The sequence below is a fragment of the Grus americana genome, chromosome 1 (genome assembly GCF_028858705.1).
Source record: "Grus americana isolate bGruAme1 chromosome 1, bGruAme1.mat, whole genome shotgun sequence".
NCBI classification, from domain to species: Eukaryota; Metazoa; Chordata; class Aves; order Gruiformes; family Gruidae; genus Grus; species Grus americana.
The window spans coordinates 18,887,324-18,903,719 of NC_072852.1; the positions used below are offsets into that span (position 1 = coordinate 18,887,324).

Here is a 16,396-nt window from a genome sequence, read left to right on the forward strand (position 1 = left end):
GCCTACTGTCCTACCAGTTCAGCATGCAAACTACTCTGGGAGAAAATCAGATCTGAAATCAGAGAGATTACATCGACGAGGTCCTCATGGTGCAAAACTGAACTTAGCTCCAAGTAACTAGTCAAGTGCAGCTGTACTACAAAAGTCCCTACGGTCCTGTCTTGTAAATAATGCATCATTCATATACAATTTTAAGCCCAGGTATTTAAGTGGCAAACAATCAGACAAACCTCAGGCTACTGAAAGAATATGGATCTACTTTTTCATGGTATTTTTGTTATGCAAGCAAAACACAGGAGGAGATGACTGGGACATTTTGTGACCAAGCTCCTCTTCTAGTCTGCCAACCCTGCCTCTACTCAAAACGTGACTGCCTTCTGCAGAACTCAAAATATTAATTTGAGGACATTGCTACGAAGGCTCTGAATGGAAAAGCTCAACTACCTGGTCTCTCTTAAAACATTTCAGCTTTTTATTATTACCAGCAAGGCTACCGGCGCACATGGGGACTGGAGCCCTCTGAGTTTCACATCGATATGTCCCTGCCGCTACAGCGACAGAAATTGCGTGCCGACAGGCTCTGTAAGGACCACAGATGAATACGGGAGGAATGTTTCCATTAACGCCTCAGGCCATGCCTCGGCAGAATACACCGTGGAGACCTTGAGCCGCACCGTGCAGGTGAGGGGACGGGAAGAGGTCCCGGGGCCCCTTCTACTTCTGCCGAGACTCCTTCTCAGCCGAGAGCAAACCCGAGGGGGCTACCGGCGGGCGTCGCCTCCCTTTCCCTTTCCCTTTCCCTTTCCCTTTCCCTTTCCCTTTCCCTTTCCTTCTTTCCCTTTCCCTTTCCCTTTCCCTTTCCTTCTTTCCCTTTCCCTTTCCCCGCCCGGCGGCTCCTCCGCGCCGCCGCTCCGCTGAAAGCCATGTTGAGACGCTGGGCGCTGGAGGTGGCTCTCCCGCTGCAGAGCCACAGGGCTCGTCCCTCTCCGGCCCGCGCCCCTCGGCCCCCTCCGACCCACACCCCCGGCAAGGCTGGGAGCAGCCGCAGCGGGGTGGCTCCCCCCGCGGCTCCTCCCTCCTCACCGCCAAGGGTTAAACCCGCCGGTCGCAGCATTGCATCGGGGGAGGCGAGCGAAGGAGCGGGGCGAGACGCCGCCGGCGGCGGGCAGGTGCAGGGGCCATGTGCGCCCCGAGGCCGGGAGCGCTCCTCCGGCGGGGACGCGCAGGTGGCGCGGTGCCGGGGGAAGGACCGCTCCGTGCGCTCTTCACCTGTGGGCGTGACCGCCGTCCCCCTCCTCCTCCTCCTCCTCCTCCTCCTTCTCTTTACTTGAAGGGCCGGCGCTGCTCTAGCGGCAGAGCCTAATAGCGGGGCTGGCGGCGCACGGAGAGGAGGAGAAGACCTGCCGCCGCCGACCCTCCTTGTAAAGTGTCCCGCCCGCCGCGGATCCGGCTGCCCTTCGCGCCTTCACCCCGCCGAGCCTGCAGGACCGGCCGGGAGGGGAGATCAGGCTGGACTCGCCTGGGGGGGACGGGGCGCCTCTCCGCCCGGCGGGCCGGGCCGTCTGTCTCCTCCGCCGTCCTCAGCCATTGGCGGGCACCGCTGTCCCCCGCTCCTCCGCGGGCGCTGGGCTCGGATCGCCCTCGCCCCGCGGAGCTGCCTGGCGGAGCCCTTCCCCGCGGGCGGGCGGCGGTGGCCGCCGGGGTGCCCTCGCCCCTCCGTGCCTGCTGCCCCCGCGGCCATGCTGCCCTGGGCTGGCAGGCGGCGGCGGCCTGAGCGGGGGTCGCCCTAGAGCGGCGGGCGGGCGGGCGGGGGAGGCCTCCCCGCGCTAGCACCGCCTCGGCACGGGCCCCGGCCTGCGGAGGTCTGCCCCCGGGGGAGCGGGAGGAGGCAGGGGAAGGGACAACAAGCGAACCAACTTCTGCAAATTAAAAAAATATAAAAAGAGGCTCGTTCGTGGGACATCTTCAAGGCTAAGCACCACGCCAGGCATCCGAGTCCCAATAAAGCCCACCACGGTAGTGAATCTCGCCACAGTGACAAGAGGGAAGCTGGCGGCAGCCACTGCGCCAAAGTCCTGCATGCTTTAGAGTCGCCTTGGCTTTCTGGCTGGAAGATGGTTCCTGCAACAGGACCGTGTTGCTGCTGACGAACGGCGGGGTCATTGGAAGATGCCTTCCTTGGGGATTACACGTGGAGAAAGGCCATCAGTCAAGGGGAGAGCTGACTGGTGAAACTGTCTGACTTTCTCCCCCACCGGGGAAGTGGCTTCAATGGCTCCATCTCCCAGGAGAAGCAGTAGGAAAGATGCCAACGCCTTGCCAAGCATGTCCTCAACTTTCTGGGCTATCATGATCCTGGCTAGTCTCCTAATCGCTTACTGCAGTAAGTACCTATTTGTCCTGGTGCTTTTGCTGGGCGTAAATCCACGCCCTTCCCGTCTGAGGTAACGCTTCTGGCAAAGGCCAAGCTCTGAAGCTGGCAGGCGTAGGTACTGTGCCTTAGACTTGCCACCTCAATGCTTCTCCTCCTACTCCCCCATGATAAAGCAAGTAGACTGACACTTTAATACTGCTGCATCTCGTGAGCATGAGATGATGTCCTTAGGTGGTAGATGTGGCATTTAGAGTCTGAACAGAAACATCTCTTGGATTTTAGGAACAAACTTTTTAGTGGTGGTAACCATGATCCACTGTTCACTGTTTATTATCAGGTGTTACCAGCTATCCCAGACTGCTTGCTCGCTCCATGTACACACTCTCCTGCCCCCATCCACCTTCCATGGACAGGAGCTATTTTGCTTATGTTCATTCCTTTAGGAAGAACATACTTAGTCAAGTGACAGATGTCTTAACATCATCGGGATCATATGTGATTCTCGGACTGTGAAATTGTGTTGGAACACCCCACCACTTCCTTAGCATATCCTCAGCAGTTTAGTAAGCCCATGCTATCAGTTTTAGAGCTGCATCACAGGTTATCAGTAGAGCTTTGTATATTCTTTTTCAGGCTTGATAGATTGTCCATTAATCACACAGAGTTGCAGATAAAGAATCTGTAAGAATCAAGTGCCTGGACTATTAATACTGTTAAAGATCTTTATTTTTTCTTGTTCGTTTTGTTTTGGTTTTTGGTTTTTGTTTTTTTTTTTGTCTCAGCAACAGTTATTTTCAAGCAGTTATGTAATTTAAATACAGTTAATGTGCAGACTTCTGGGGAATGCAAGTTAGTCCATAGTACCAGAGTGGGAATCTTTCAGAGAGAACAGAAAAAGCAGTTTCTATGCAATAACGGGAAAATATATAATTTATCAGGAGGGACCTGCTCAACTTTGCCAAAATGAATCTACACTGTATTTTCCAAACCTGAGCTGAATGTGGTCTGTAATTTACACATAGTGCGTATTCCTTTCATTAGCTGTAGCATAAAAGACTTTGCACTAGGCTTGTCTTTTTGAGCTGTAATAGGTGTAGGTTATGATGAATAGGAAATGGATTCTGGTTTTCAGGAGCATGCCTGCTGCATTTCTTAACCCTCTATTCCATTCCCTCCAACCATATTATATTCTCCATTTTTCTGTGTTTTTTTTTTTTTTTTCCTGAAACAAGATCGTAATTGGTTAAGAGAACCTTTAAGTCACTTTTTTTGCATGTTAACAGGGACTCTTTTTACTGACAACAATGAAAGAGGCTTATTACAAGAAGAGTAACATATTTTGTAATTATTTTTTGTAATTTAGCACATTTTGCATTACACTTTCATAAAAAAATCATATCAAGCAGGCCACACTTTTAAATAATTTCATTTTGTATATAGTGTCAAATTCAATGTGCTAATATAGAGGGTATACAAAACAACATACTTACTTAGATTTAAAAGAATTTATGTGCATGCTGGGAGATAAGTGACTCAGTAAATGCATATTACAGGATGAATAGTTCAAGTGTAAAGGGAATTCAGCTGGATATTAGTAATAGCAAATATTTTATTAAGTTTGTGCTAGAAATGTCTGGAGGGTCCCAGGCTTTTTATGAGAAGATACAAGTTCTTTTGTGCAGATATCTTCTATCAACACAGCCTCAGAAAGAGTTAACTGTAAACTCTGACACCTTAAAAATTACTTATATTCAACAGCGAGAGGTTTGTCAATGTTCTCTTCTAAGGAATGAAGTTGTCCATTTGAATTGTTCTGTATTGTTCTTTTTTTTTTTTTGCATTGTTTACTGATGCTGAACAGTGCAAATGTTAGCTGATAATATGAAGGCAATTTCTAGTGTGCTTAAATGACCAATTTCTAATTGGTTCTCTCAGCCAGTGTAGATGGTGTTTCTCAAACATGTAGTACGCTCTTCATTCCATATAGTGCTGAAAAGCACCATGTAGCTTAAAATATGCAGTGTCAAAACACTCCACCATTTATGTAATGTTTCACTGATTTGACAACTGCAATTCCAAATGTTAATGAAGCACCGTGAACATTTTCTCTAGCGGTAGTATTTGAAAAATTGCAAAAAATGTTTTTGCTCTGTGGAAAGGGTGAAGATGTTTAAAAATCAAGGAAAAAAATGCAAAGCTATTTCTAGGTAAAGCAGTACTGCAAATTTTATGAATTCTTTTTAAAAATACCCAGGGTTTAGTCAGTCTTTTTTTCATCTGATGCCTTATTTTTTGAAGACAAGCATAACTGGGTGTGTGTGGGGGTGTCAGTTATGTTTTAAGAATAACAGCCTTGCCATATTTCTTAGGAAGTAAAAGAAAAGAACTTGACAATGTAAGGTGTTCTGTATTTTTCCACACACCTTATATTCAGGTATATGGTAGTATACCAACTTAAATCTCTGATATCAAGCAGACTTCTGTAAAAAAACAATACAGTTGAACACATTATTAAAGTAGTTACAGGAACCTCATATCTGATTGTCTCTCACTGTATCATTTTTCTACATTTACATCAAACCCAGCAGCTCAAAAAAAATCAGAACTTCTACATATTTCCATTTTTTCAGCACTATAAATAAAACTTTTGATGTACCTTGCTTATTGTTATTTTTAATCTGTTGGTCTGACAAAGCTTATTCCTGAATCAGCTATATGAATGCTTCTTCCCCTTCCCCTAATTACTTTGTGAATCTTTGTTTCTGGGAATGTATTTGTTGTACAATAGTCATCCCTATTACTGGGAGCAACCAGTAAACACCATACTCTGAGTTCCACTTGACAGATAAGCATATTTATAAAGCACGTTCTGGATGTATATGTATAGTCCATTAGATTTTCATTTATATTTTAATTTCTGAAGCCCAATTATGTTTTCTTTGGCAAGGTAAAATGATAAACTGATCCTATTTTCTTTCTTAAATGTTTAGATTATATTTAGGGATAGTGGCTCCATCCTATGGTGGAAGAGAAACCTGCATCAAATCAACTAGGTTAGTTGCTATAGTGATAAATATAATGTAATATTCTCCTCCTGAAGAAAAATGGTCTGATTTGGTAGGTTGTCAACAGGAGAAGGCAAAAATGAAGTCATAGAAATAGGCTGTTTATGGTCCTTGGTGTAACCACCAAAGAGTTAGTTTACTTAACAGAAGCATTAGTAAATGTAAAAAAAGTCTTAGGAGGGTGAGCTAGAGGGTGACCACCTTCAATGACAATACAGAATTAAAGGAGTTGTGACATTTTTGGATCCCAGACACGCATTCTGCATACTTGCTTAATGAAATTAGTAGACAAGAGAGAAGTACCTACAGTGAATTCTTTAAGTTACTGTTTTTATGTTGTAAAGGTACATTGAATTGTTTTTTTCTCCTTCTATAACTGGGATTTACATTTTTCCATGTTAGAAAGTTTGGTCAAATTAAGGAAATTTTCTGTGGCATCACAGCTGCATGCTATATCAGAAATCTAAATAACATGTTTTTAATTCAGAATGATTTTTTAGTGCATTTATTCAGTTGGCTTTGCTATAAATACTGAGGTGCTTTTTATATGTAAATAGTGACTTTTTAAACAACATAGGATTCAGCTTTAGCAAAGTTGTGGCTGTTATGAGCTTTTGGCCTTCTTTATTTTATACTGTTTTGTAAGCATAAGGAATAGAACATTAGGCCCCTGTGGTGTTACAGGTTTTGCTGTTCTGTTAAGGTAATGTTACTAAGGGCAAGCAAGTGGGTTTTTTGAAAGGAACCACCACAACTGAATGGCACTTGGAAAGTTCACCTTCTTGTTTTAAATATGGTATATGGAAGACAGCAATATGAAAGCCAGCATTTATGCTGACTAAATGGTGATAGTACTAGGAAAAAAGAATCCAAAACTCCAAAATGCAAAATATTTCCCGTAACTCTACAGTTTTGCACTACAAGTACAAGTTCTTTCGCAATAATAAGAAATGGAAAGAAGACATGTTCTCCTAATTCATTATTTCTTTTGCTTGCAGAATACAAAATAAAAACATTGTAATGATGAAAGACTGGTAGGTTATATTAAATGACTGATTCTGCAGTCTACCATTTAAATTTGTGGAATTTGTTGAGCAGGAAAATCAATCTCTTAGGATAAATAAAAAAAAAGTGTCTCAAAGATTTTGCATGGTACCATGCAAAATGCAGATAATTGACCTCACCTTAAATTGAGATCCTGTTGTTACACATTGGACACTGCTCATTTGAGAAATACCTTTTCATCATCCTGTTGTGGAATTGCTTTCTATCTAGAAGACACAGGCTACTATGGTCTCTAGGTCTTATTGTTCCCTTACGCTATTTGAGACTACCAGCAGGGATGGCAGTTAGCTGTGACTGTCACCTGGACGCCTCTCTAACAAGAGCTACCATGTCATCGTGCATTGGCTACTGAACAGCTGCTATATGATAAATGGTCCCTGCTGATTTATGTTGGATGTGCAGAAGTCATCTCTGAATGAAGGCCTACTGCTCCTGTTACTGATCCTATATCATTCATTCTCTGTTTTTTACAAATGAAAAAGATTTTCTTAATCTGTCCAACTGATCTGTAATTTTATTACATTTTCTGCAAGAATTACTGTGTTTGTATTTCTCTCAAACTCTGCACACAGAATAAATGTGACATGTAGGGCAATTGTCATTATTCAAACTTTTTTTCAGTCTAGTTTGTGCATACAAATGAAAAATAATGCTTTTATGACATTAAATAAGAAAAACAAGATACTAAAATTTTATTTATATAACATCCTAGCTGCTCCTTTTTCAGAAGGTTCATTTTTTGAATTAAAACCAGTGCTTTGAACTTAATGGCCTCTACAACATACTACCTGTCAATGTGAGTGCCAAAGTGACATTGAGATTGTCTCACCAGTTGTGTTGTAGTCTGTCCAGATGATGTATTACATAGAAGTCGTTGGCATTGACATAAGAAATGTCTTCTTACCACTTTTAATGTTGCATTCAACCCTTTAAGGCTAAGTAAGCATCATTTACAACTTCTCAAATGTATTTGAATTATGGCTCTTACTTCCATTGCAAGTATAACCACAGATATAGATGGATATAATGGGAAGCAGGTAGGGAGGGGGCGATAGAAAGAAATGGATGTTTTCAATTAAATATGTGACAGAGGAGTATTCCGTTTTTTTCCCAGAGTTGATAGGAGAGAGACTGAGACCTCTTTGACTTGCTTTTTTTTCCTCTCTTTATGCAATGTACTGTATTGTTCTTACCATATAGTGTGAAAACAGTGTTGGGAGCATGGAGGAGAGCCCCTCTGCTCTGGCAAGGTGCGTAAACATGGGCTAGATTGTATTTTCTTTCACTGGGATCCCATTAATCTTTCACTCTGTCTAGTGACTTCATTGAAGAAGTAGTAGCAAGTCCTTCACTGAGATTAGCCTTATGAGTGGGCATTTTCCCACTCGTTCTTCTCTGCTAGAAGCTGGCGATATGAAATCTCTCAGTTTTTAGATGTAATTTAGTGCTTTCTTAGTGAGTACTCTAACTATAAGGCTATTATGTGGGAAAACCCCCACAGCTAGTCCAGCATCTGGCATGCCAAATAATGTTTATTAGAGGTATGCCTTGAATGTTGTCAATAACTCAAAAATGCACTTGGATGCTGAACTATGTACAGAAGTGTCAAATACATAGGCAAATCTAGACAGCAGTGATTAACCAGTCTTCCTGCTCTGCATATTCTTTGTTGCTAAATTCAAACCAGTACGTTTTCATGCTTAGGCTCATATTTGACCAGGTGTGTTGTTCCGCTGTTGGGCTGGGGATTTGTTTAGGGTTTTTTTCTCTGTTTAAAGGGAAGTTACACTGCTTTTTGCACAGATGGCTGGCAAAATTGCTTATTGTAGATGTTTTGGGAAGTCATCTCTTCATGGATATGCTTTTATGTTAGCCCTGCAAATAGGAAAATGTTATGCAGTGACTATTTGAAAATATATGAGCCGTATTTAGACTATGTTTTCCAATATTTTTGGTGTAGAGGTTTATTTCAAATATTTTGTGCATGTTTTTCAATAAATGGACTTTGGCTACAGTACAGGAATCACAAGGTTTTGCATTCATGTGCTGATCTATTGATCTCCTAAAAACTGTGCAGTCTGTGTTTTATTTCGGTCTCTGGATGGACTGCTTCTTTGGACACCTTTCTTCAAACACTTGATTGCTTTCAGACAACAGGAAAGTATCTCATCTAACTCTGGGGTGAGGAGTATAACCGACTATTTTTCGAAGGACTCTCTCTGCTACAGCCCCTTTGGTTCTTTCCTGAGTAACAGCTAGTTATTCAATATCATCCTGGGTCTTGTGTCTCCTAGCACTTCTTTTAAGTGCCCATGACCCAGTACAGCAATAAGGAAGTTACTTCTCTAGAACAAAATGTTATTTATTTTGCCAAACGATATGCTGCTGTTGGACAAAACGTGAACTATATCTAGAGAGACCTCTAGCTACTATTTTTTCTGTGGTTGCAATTCCCTTCAAGGATGTAGGTTGGTAGGATTTATTTTTAGTTTTGATGTTCTCTGCCTCATTCTTTTGCAGCCCGAGTTAACACATGCTTTCAGCTGACCCTTGTCTTTAACGGCCCTCCACCACTGGCATCTCCTGCTCTTGCAACTGGAGAGTGTTCTAACAGGGCTGGATCTTAGGATATTTTTTAGGATTACTTACCTGGCAAAATCAAGCTTCCTTCTGTCTTTGCCTGTGTGTGAAAGTAGCAATTTCAGCTATGACCCCGTTGTTCAGTTTGGTGTTTTGAAGGTCCAGAACTGACACTGTCTCTGGTTTTGTTTTGTGTGGAGGTTAATTCCAGAACATTGTTAACAGATGTGGTCTGTTTGTATTTTCTGTACCAAAAACTGAATAAAAGCCCAGAGCAGAATCCCTAAGAGATTGGTAACGTTTCAAATTGCAAGTTATGTTGCTTGGACTGATTCCTGATTTTTCATCTGTTGTAGAGAAGAATTGTAGTGACCAACTGTTCTCAAGCACAGCGGTAGAACCTGCTGGTTCTGTTAGCTGACAAAGCTGCATCATCTGAGAGAAAGGTCCTTAATTCTTACAGAAACAAGAAATTACTACATCTGAAAAAGAAATTTTGGGTTCTGAAGTCTATCTTACTGTGTTCTTGTTAATCATAGTTTAATTTATGGTGGTTTTTACCTTTGCTCTTAGAACTCTGTTTGGTTTTGTTTTTCTGATTATCTTAGAACTCTGATGTTGACAAATGTGTTCTAAGAGATGATACGCTAACAGTATGAGATACTGTTAACCCCAAATGCCTGTATCGTTTTTGGTGCTTTCAGATGTCAGTATCCCTTTTAGCAAAATGTTTAATTTTTCCATTGAACTACACCAGTGCAAAGTCTGGCAGAACAGCTTAGCCAGATGATAGAAGTGGATTTAAGCTAAGCTCTTGCACTTTTTATTAAATGGTTCAATTGCAAGCAGAAATGTCGAAATGCTGTGGGAACAGTGACTTCTGGCACTTCTTCTGGCAGATCTAGAGGAGGCCTGCAAAACTGATCAGAGGGCTGGAGCACCTCTTCTGTGAAGACAGGCTGAGAGAGTTGGGGTTGTTCAGCCTGGAGAAGAGAAGGCTCTGGGGAGACCTTGGAGCAGCCTTCCAGTACTTAAAGGGGCCTACAGGAAAGCTGGAGAGGGACTGTTTACAAGGGCATGGAGTGACAGGACAAGGGGTAATGACCCTGAAAGAGGGTAGGTTTAAATTAGATATTAGGAAGAAATTCTTCCCTGTGAGGGTGGTGAGGCACTGGAACAGGTCGCCCAGAGAGGTTGTGGAGGCCCCATCCCTGGAAGTGTTCAAGACCAAGTTGGATGGGACTCTGGGCAACCTGGTCTAGTGGAGGGTGTCCCTGCTGATGGCAGGGGGGTTAGAACTAGGCGATCTTTAAGGTCCCTTCCAACCCAAACCATTCTATGACTTCTGTTCTCTCGCTTTAAAGTAAACTAAATACGAGTGTAACAGATATTGTGAGAGGTTACCTGTTACTAATAGCATTCTCTGGTGTTCCTGAAAGTTTCTCATTTTTTTGAACCAAAATGAACTCTATATTTAGTTATACCTTGGATAAACACTTTTCTTCTGTGCAACTTAAAAGAAATGTGACTTTTTTATTATTTTTTTGTATAGTGAACAAATTCCAAAGTAGTTCTATATATAGGCTTGAATGATAAAGATATAAAATTTTTTTCTAAGTTAGCTCCAGCTAGAAAAAAGTAAACATGTATGTTCTGGAACTCAGATCCTTATGGGTTAAAAGAAATGGCTGACAAATAGTTTCAATTCCATCTGAACAGGACTGGTGTTTCCTTACCTTAGATTTCTGCAGTATAGTCACCTATATTCCATAATATAAATATATATTCCATCCATAATCTCCTTTTAAAGTCAGTGGAAACATAGACATTTTTACAGTGCAGTTCATGTGACCTGTTTTAGATACATAATGTAGTTTGAGGTAAATTGTGCTGCAGAAGTGCTTGTCTTTGTTGACTATAAAGCAGATTAGACAACTTGCTAAAATTTTAACATATATGTTATCACATTAATCTGGTCCTTCAGTACAGCATCTTTAGAACGTTGCTGGGTTTATTTTCAAGGCCCATGCTTAATATTTAAATGTTTAATGCCAAGTAACTGGTTCCATTTTTCTGTAAGGAAGAAAAACCATAGATAAATAGCCTTGTGATACAGATTCATTAAGACTGTAGGTCAAGATATTGAACTACTGCAGCAAAGGATTTGTACAAATTGAGGGATGTAGTTGGCATAAATTACTGGGATCTTCTGACGACATCTTTGCAAACAGCTTGTATCCTGAACATTCTTTGCAATGTGTTTTGTCTTACTGTAAATTCTCCAGTTTCATTGCCAATATTTTCACACTCTGGGCACTCTAAAAATACTGTCTTTCCCAAAAAGTTGGAAACTAGGTGAATTTTAGATAAGTATACCAAAGGTTATCAGCTTTACCATTCTTTTTCTCATTTTTTTAAGCCTCTTCCATACGAAACAATATTAAACACATTTGCACCATGCAACCTTTTATAGTGTGAGTAATATATTTGAATTACCTTCATCTACTTGTGATTTAGGTAAGAAAAGGTTTAAAGGTGAACAATGTGTACATATATATAAGAAGCTGCAGGGGCAAAGGAGACTAGAAATGCTTCCCTTGAATATAAGAGCAAATACACATTTCACTGAGCATTAAAGTGCCACCCCATCAACTCCTCCTGCCCTTCCTTCTCCCCTCACCTGGAAAATAAAAGCTATATATGAAAAAAAGTTTTATGTTATGTGGTTATTTTTGGTAGGTTATTGGGCTTTATGACCCAAGTGGTTCCTCCAATTCTACGTTCTTCAGTGTAAGTGCTATTTTTACAGTCCTTTTCATCTGGAGAGATTTGTTGCCTTCTACACCTCATTCTTTTATCAATATGTTTTTGTTCAAGGAATATATTGCTGCTTTTCACCTTTTTCCATGGTATATATCTTTATGGACATTTTTTGTCTAACAGCTGGCCAAATCTGGTTGTGCTGCCTGTATAACTAGAGATCTCTACCTTAATCCTGTGTATAAATTTAATTATTTTCTAATACAGTCTTCTTTACAATGCCTTACTGAAGAGACTTCTTAACAGTTTATGGTGTTATATGGGCTCCCTTCCCCATGCTTTGCAGACTTCTGTAAAGTGCTGCTGTGAACTTTCAGGGTGATAACAAGTTGCACATACTGCCACTTGTAATTATGATAAATGGATTTGAGGTCTTTCAGATACAATTCCAAGGTATTAGTTTAAAAACAACTTACAATACTTGAGTTGGTGGCATTTCAAAAGTAATTCCTACAAAACAGCTTAACGCTTATCTTTTTTCATTTTGGCATTTGACAGGAATATAGGCAAACCAGTTTATTCTTTGGCACAAATGTTACATTGACTTCATAGGACTGACTTTGCATTGAGCATATGTAGTACCAAGAATTACTGCTTAATGCTTTCTCAGGTAATTTATCTCTATGTAGAAAAAAGGGATGTCCTTCAGAATCCTCAATTGCACAGAATGAAAGTAATCTTTTCCTCTTGATATTTTAATATAAGCACAGATGCAAAATAAAATGAAGCAACTACCTATCTCTTTTTTTTTTTTTCCAGTTAATTCCCTGAAATTTATAGGGGATTTTTTGTCTCCATCAAAGACCAAATTTATAGAACTCAAGAAAATGTTTCCTACATTACCTTATTAGAGCATGTTCCCAATATATTTCACTGGCTTTCATTAACTGCTTGTAGTAACTGATGTCCATTTCCTTCCTGAGAGCTTCTTTTAGAATTTAGTGCTCCATGTTGGCACAGAGTCCCAATATTAGTTTTCTCTATTTTTCAGTTTTGCTTTCTTATTTTTCTTATCTAAGGTCAGGTGAATTGGCCCTACTGTTTGTCTTGCCACTTCCTGAAATGCTTTTCTGTTAGTCGGTCTGACAAGTACAGCTATGTGAATCACGGTTTGCCAGTGACTTTTCAGACACGTTAACTTGATATATGTGTAGAGACTTTTTCTCCCAACTGCTAGATCTGCAGAGATTTGAGAATTGGGCTTGGTTGGTTTTCTTCCACATGCATCAAGTTCTCTGAGACCAATTATAAACCAATTATAAACTGTGGTATGGCATACTGTAGGCTTGCGTATATGTACCTTATTAGAACTCAGTAAACTGGCAGTGCACAGAGAATATAATAGATACCTGAAATTAGAGTTTATTTTTTTCCTGTTTATTTTAAATTGTCTTTAATTATTTTAAAAGTATATTAAAGCAACAGACGTGACTATGCACAGAGGGTTAGAACTATTGAACTGTTGAGAAAAAATATGCTTTCAGTTTCAGCGCATGTAATTTGAACAAAGATTTTAAGTTGCCACAATGCTGGAGAGCCCTGCTATATACAATGAGTATACGTCATTTATCATGACAAGGGTGTCTAAATTTCAGATGCATGTTAATATTACTCAGGTCATGTATGTTTTTTTGTGACAAAGGGCTGGATAATCTCCACTTTTCCAGTTGTGGAAGAGGAACAGCTCTCTTTCTTAAAAGTGGGTGTCAGGAAACTAGAACTTAAACCAGAGCTAGTTGATTTTGGTCTTTGTTTGAAAGGAATGGTCTTATAAAGCATATGGAATAAAAATTTCAGAGCTCTTCTGTAAAATGAAAGAGCAGTGTTTCTAAAGTCTGCTTTTGACCAGTTTCATGTTCTTGTTTCGCTTTCTGGTTTACTCTTCTCAGTGTATATTTCTATAATGCATATACTTATTTTCAGGATGTAGCACTGTAGCTGAACTTAACTGATCAAAATATAACAGTTTTTCCCCACATCTCTAAATTTGCTGATTTGTTTTCCCCTGAAGAGCAGAGATACTGCCATGAGGTTGGGTTTTTTGGTTGGTTGTAGGGTTTTTTTGTTTGGTTTTTTTTTAATTGGATGGTAAGATGGAAAACTCAGAAGAAGAAAAGGTATAAATTTTAATAAATAATAGAGGAAGTAAAATTTTGAATTTTGCTTGCTGCGGTGTTGAAAAGAATTGGAAGTTGGATATTAGCTTTGGTTTGCAGACTCTGACAGCATTTCTTTAAAAGTCAACAGAGCGCCTTTCAAATCAGGTACAACTATGTGACAGACAACCTTCAGACAAAATTCTGTCCTTAAAAAAAGTAAAGCTTGTAAATTCACACTGAGGTTTGTTTGTGTGTTAGTTGCTTTTCCTCTTACTTACATCCCAGGATTGATTGATCTATAAACACAGGGATACACATATGAGAAAACCACATGACACTCTGGATCATCCATTTTAATTTTACTTCCTTGGAAATGGATGTATGATATTGGCTAATTTATATCTTGTCTGGAATTTTTGAGAGGAGTAATTTTGTTTATTTAGGAGTAGCTTGATCAGTAAATAAATGTAATATTTTTTCTTCTGTGGATCTTTCCTCCAAAATTATATAAAACCACTTAAATATTTAAATATTGATAACAGCAGTTCTTTCTAGGACTGTAAGATAAATAGCTTTAATTGTAATACAGTATGAGATATGTCTATGGCTGCAAATCATTTAAAGAAAGCTAAGAGCTGGGTTGAGTGCTTGCTTTCAGTTAGTAGATTCTGTGTTGAGCCTTGTCTCTCCTTGCCTTTTCCATGGGCACCTGAGTCTGAAATGTTACTGCTAGTCAGGAGGACGTAGTTGGTGAAAGGGAGAACGTACGCTTCTGTCTTTTTGCTTAATGCAAGAACTGCCATAGTGGAGGAATTAAAGCTGTTAACAAACTGTCAAAATATTAGTTCCCCAACATCGGTAGTATTTTAGCTGAGAGGCAGGAAAATCAAGATCTTACAGAATGTGTATGGGCTAACTCATTCAGTTGCTGTACATACTAAAACAAATCTTGGCCAGAAGCTTCATCCAATGTTGCAATGCTTGGCTTTATAAAATACAATAGTGATAGCCATAAAAATGTATTTCCTTTCACATTGAAAGTAGCTATTATTGGGAGTATACTCAGGCAGAAAGAATGTTGCTTGATAGATTTTAAACCTATGTATCTTAACATGTGATATTATTCCAGAAAAATTACCATAATGTTTATTTACAGAGAACAAGAAATTTCAGCAAGTTTAAACACACAAAATGAGGAATGATTTATTGTCTGTAAACAGTTGAAAACACTACTTTTAAATCAATCGCAAATAATGAAAGAGAATTAATGGTGAAAAGAGAAGACATTTTTTTCTCCTTAACTTGGATTTAAAATGACTAATGGTGAAACAACACATTGCAAGTTTGCGTGAGTGTCTGAGCCAGTGAAGCTAACAAAGGAAGAAGAGCTTCCACATGTGAAATTAATGCAAATGCTATCAAAATATCTGCCAAACTCTACCTTTACTTTTTTTCAAACTTGCCTGATTATTTTGTTTGATATTTCTTACTTCTGTTTAAGTTACATATATAGCTTTTTTTGAAACCAACTAGATTTCTAAATGTACTTCTGTGAAATCACTCTTAAAATGTGCTTTGGTTTTCTGTTCAATTCGGTGTACTATAATATTTGAAAACTTTTTCATGCATGCGTGGCACTTCTACAAATACTGAAAATTAATATCTTTTGTTCCTAGAATGTACTTTTTAGAAAGTGATTCTGCCTGTACTGATTAGGATACACGCATACACAGCGTAAGCCTCATTTTATAGGTTTTTTTTTCTCCATTGCCTGACTAGTTTCTATACCTATAAAAAGCAGATTTCTGTAAGATGAAGAATATACATGAAGAATATTGATCTTGCACTAACAACATGATTCTAAACATAAATGCATTTTCTATGTATGTTTTCAATAACATTGAAAAAGAGTGCTTGTGGCATGTTTTTTTTTTCCAGGACAGGCATCTGTTATTTTTGCCTTTGATAAAAGACTTACTACCTCAAGGAACTTAATCTCTATTATTTTTTAAAGAGAAGGGAGTAAAAATCTATGAAACAAATTCTCGTGAGCAGGAAATTTGTCTGGTAGATGAAACAGGCAAAATAAACTAGTCTTTTTGACACTTCAAGTATGAGGTACAGACTCTAATTTTGTGAAGCTCAAAAACAAGTGTCAAGGAGTTTTATGGACCACATTACCTTTCAGGTTCATAAAACACTGACAACAAGCATGTCCCTCTCTCTCTTTTGTAAAATAAATAGCTCAATTAATTTATAGAAGTCTTTCTATTTTGTCTGTAAAAGAAGAAAATTAGGGTAAATTAATCTGAATAAATTTGGTTTCTATTTTATTTCATTAATCTTGTGGGAATTAGTATCACAATGCTGCTAATACCATCATAGATTTTTTG

General features: G+C 39.5%; 1 protein-coding gene across 6 annotated transcripts in view; it reads left to right on the forward strand.

The window, feature by feature from the left end:
- Positions 1–1,151: 1,151 nt before the first annotated feature.
- Positions 1,152–16,396, forward strand: part of TAFA5 (TAFA chemokine like family member 5) — a 516,381-nt gene continuing 501,136 nt past the window's right edge. For all 6 annotated transcript variants that reach the window (XR_008575467.1, XR_008575468.1, XR_008575469.1 and 3 more), the window contains exon 1: positions 1,152–2,383. Coding sequence is in view for 3 of the 6 variants with exons in the window: in XM_054813305.1 (XP_054669280.1) it covers positions 2,272–2,383 (112 nt within the window). In the remaining 3 variants the exon portion in view is untranslated. The remainder of the gene's footprint in view (positions 2,384–16,396) is intronic.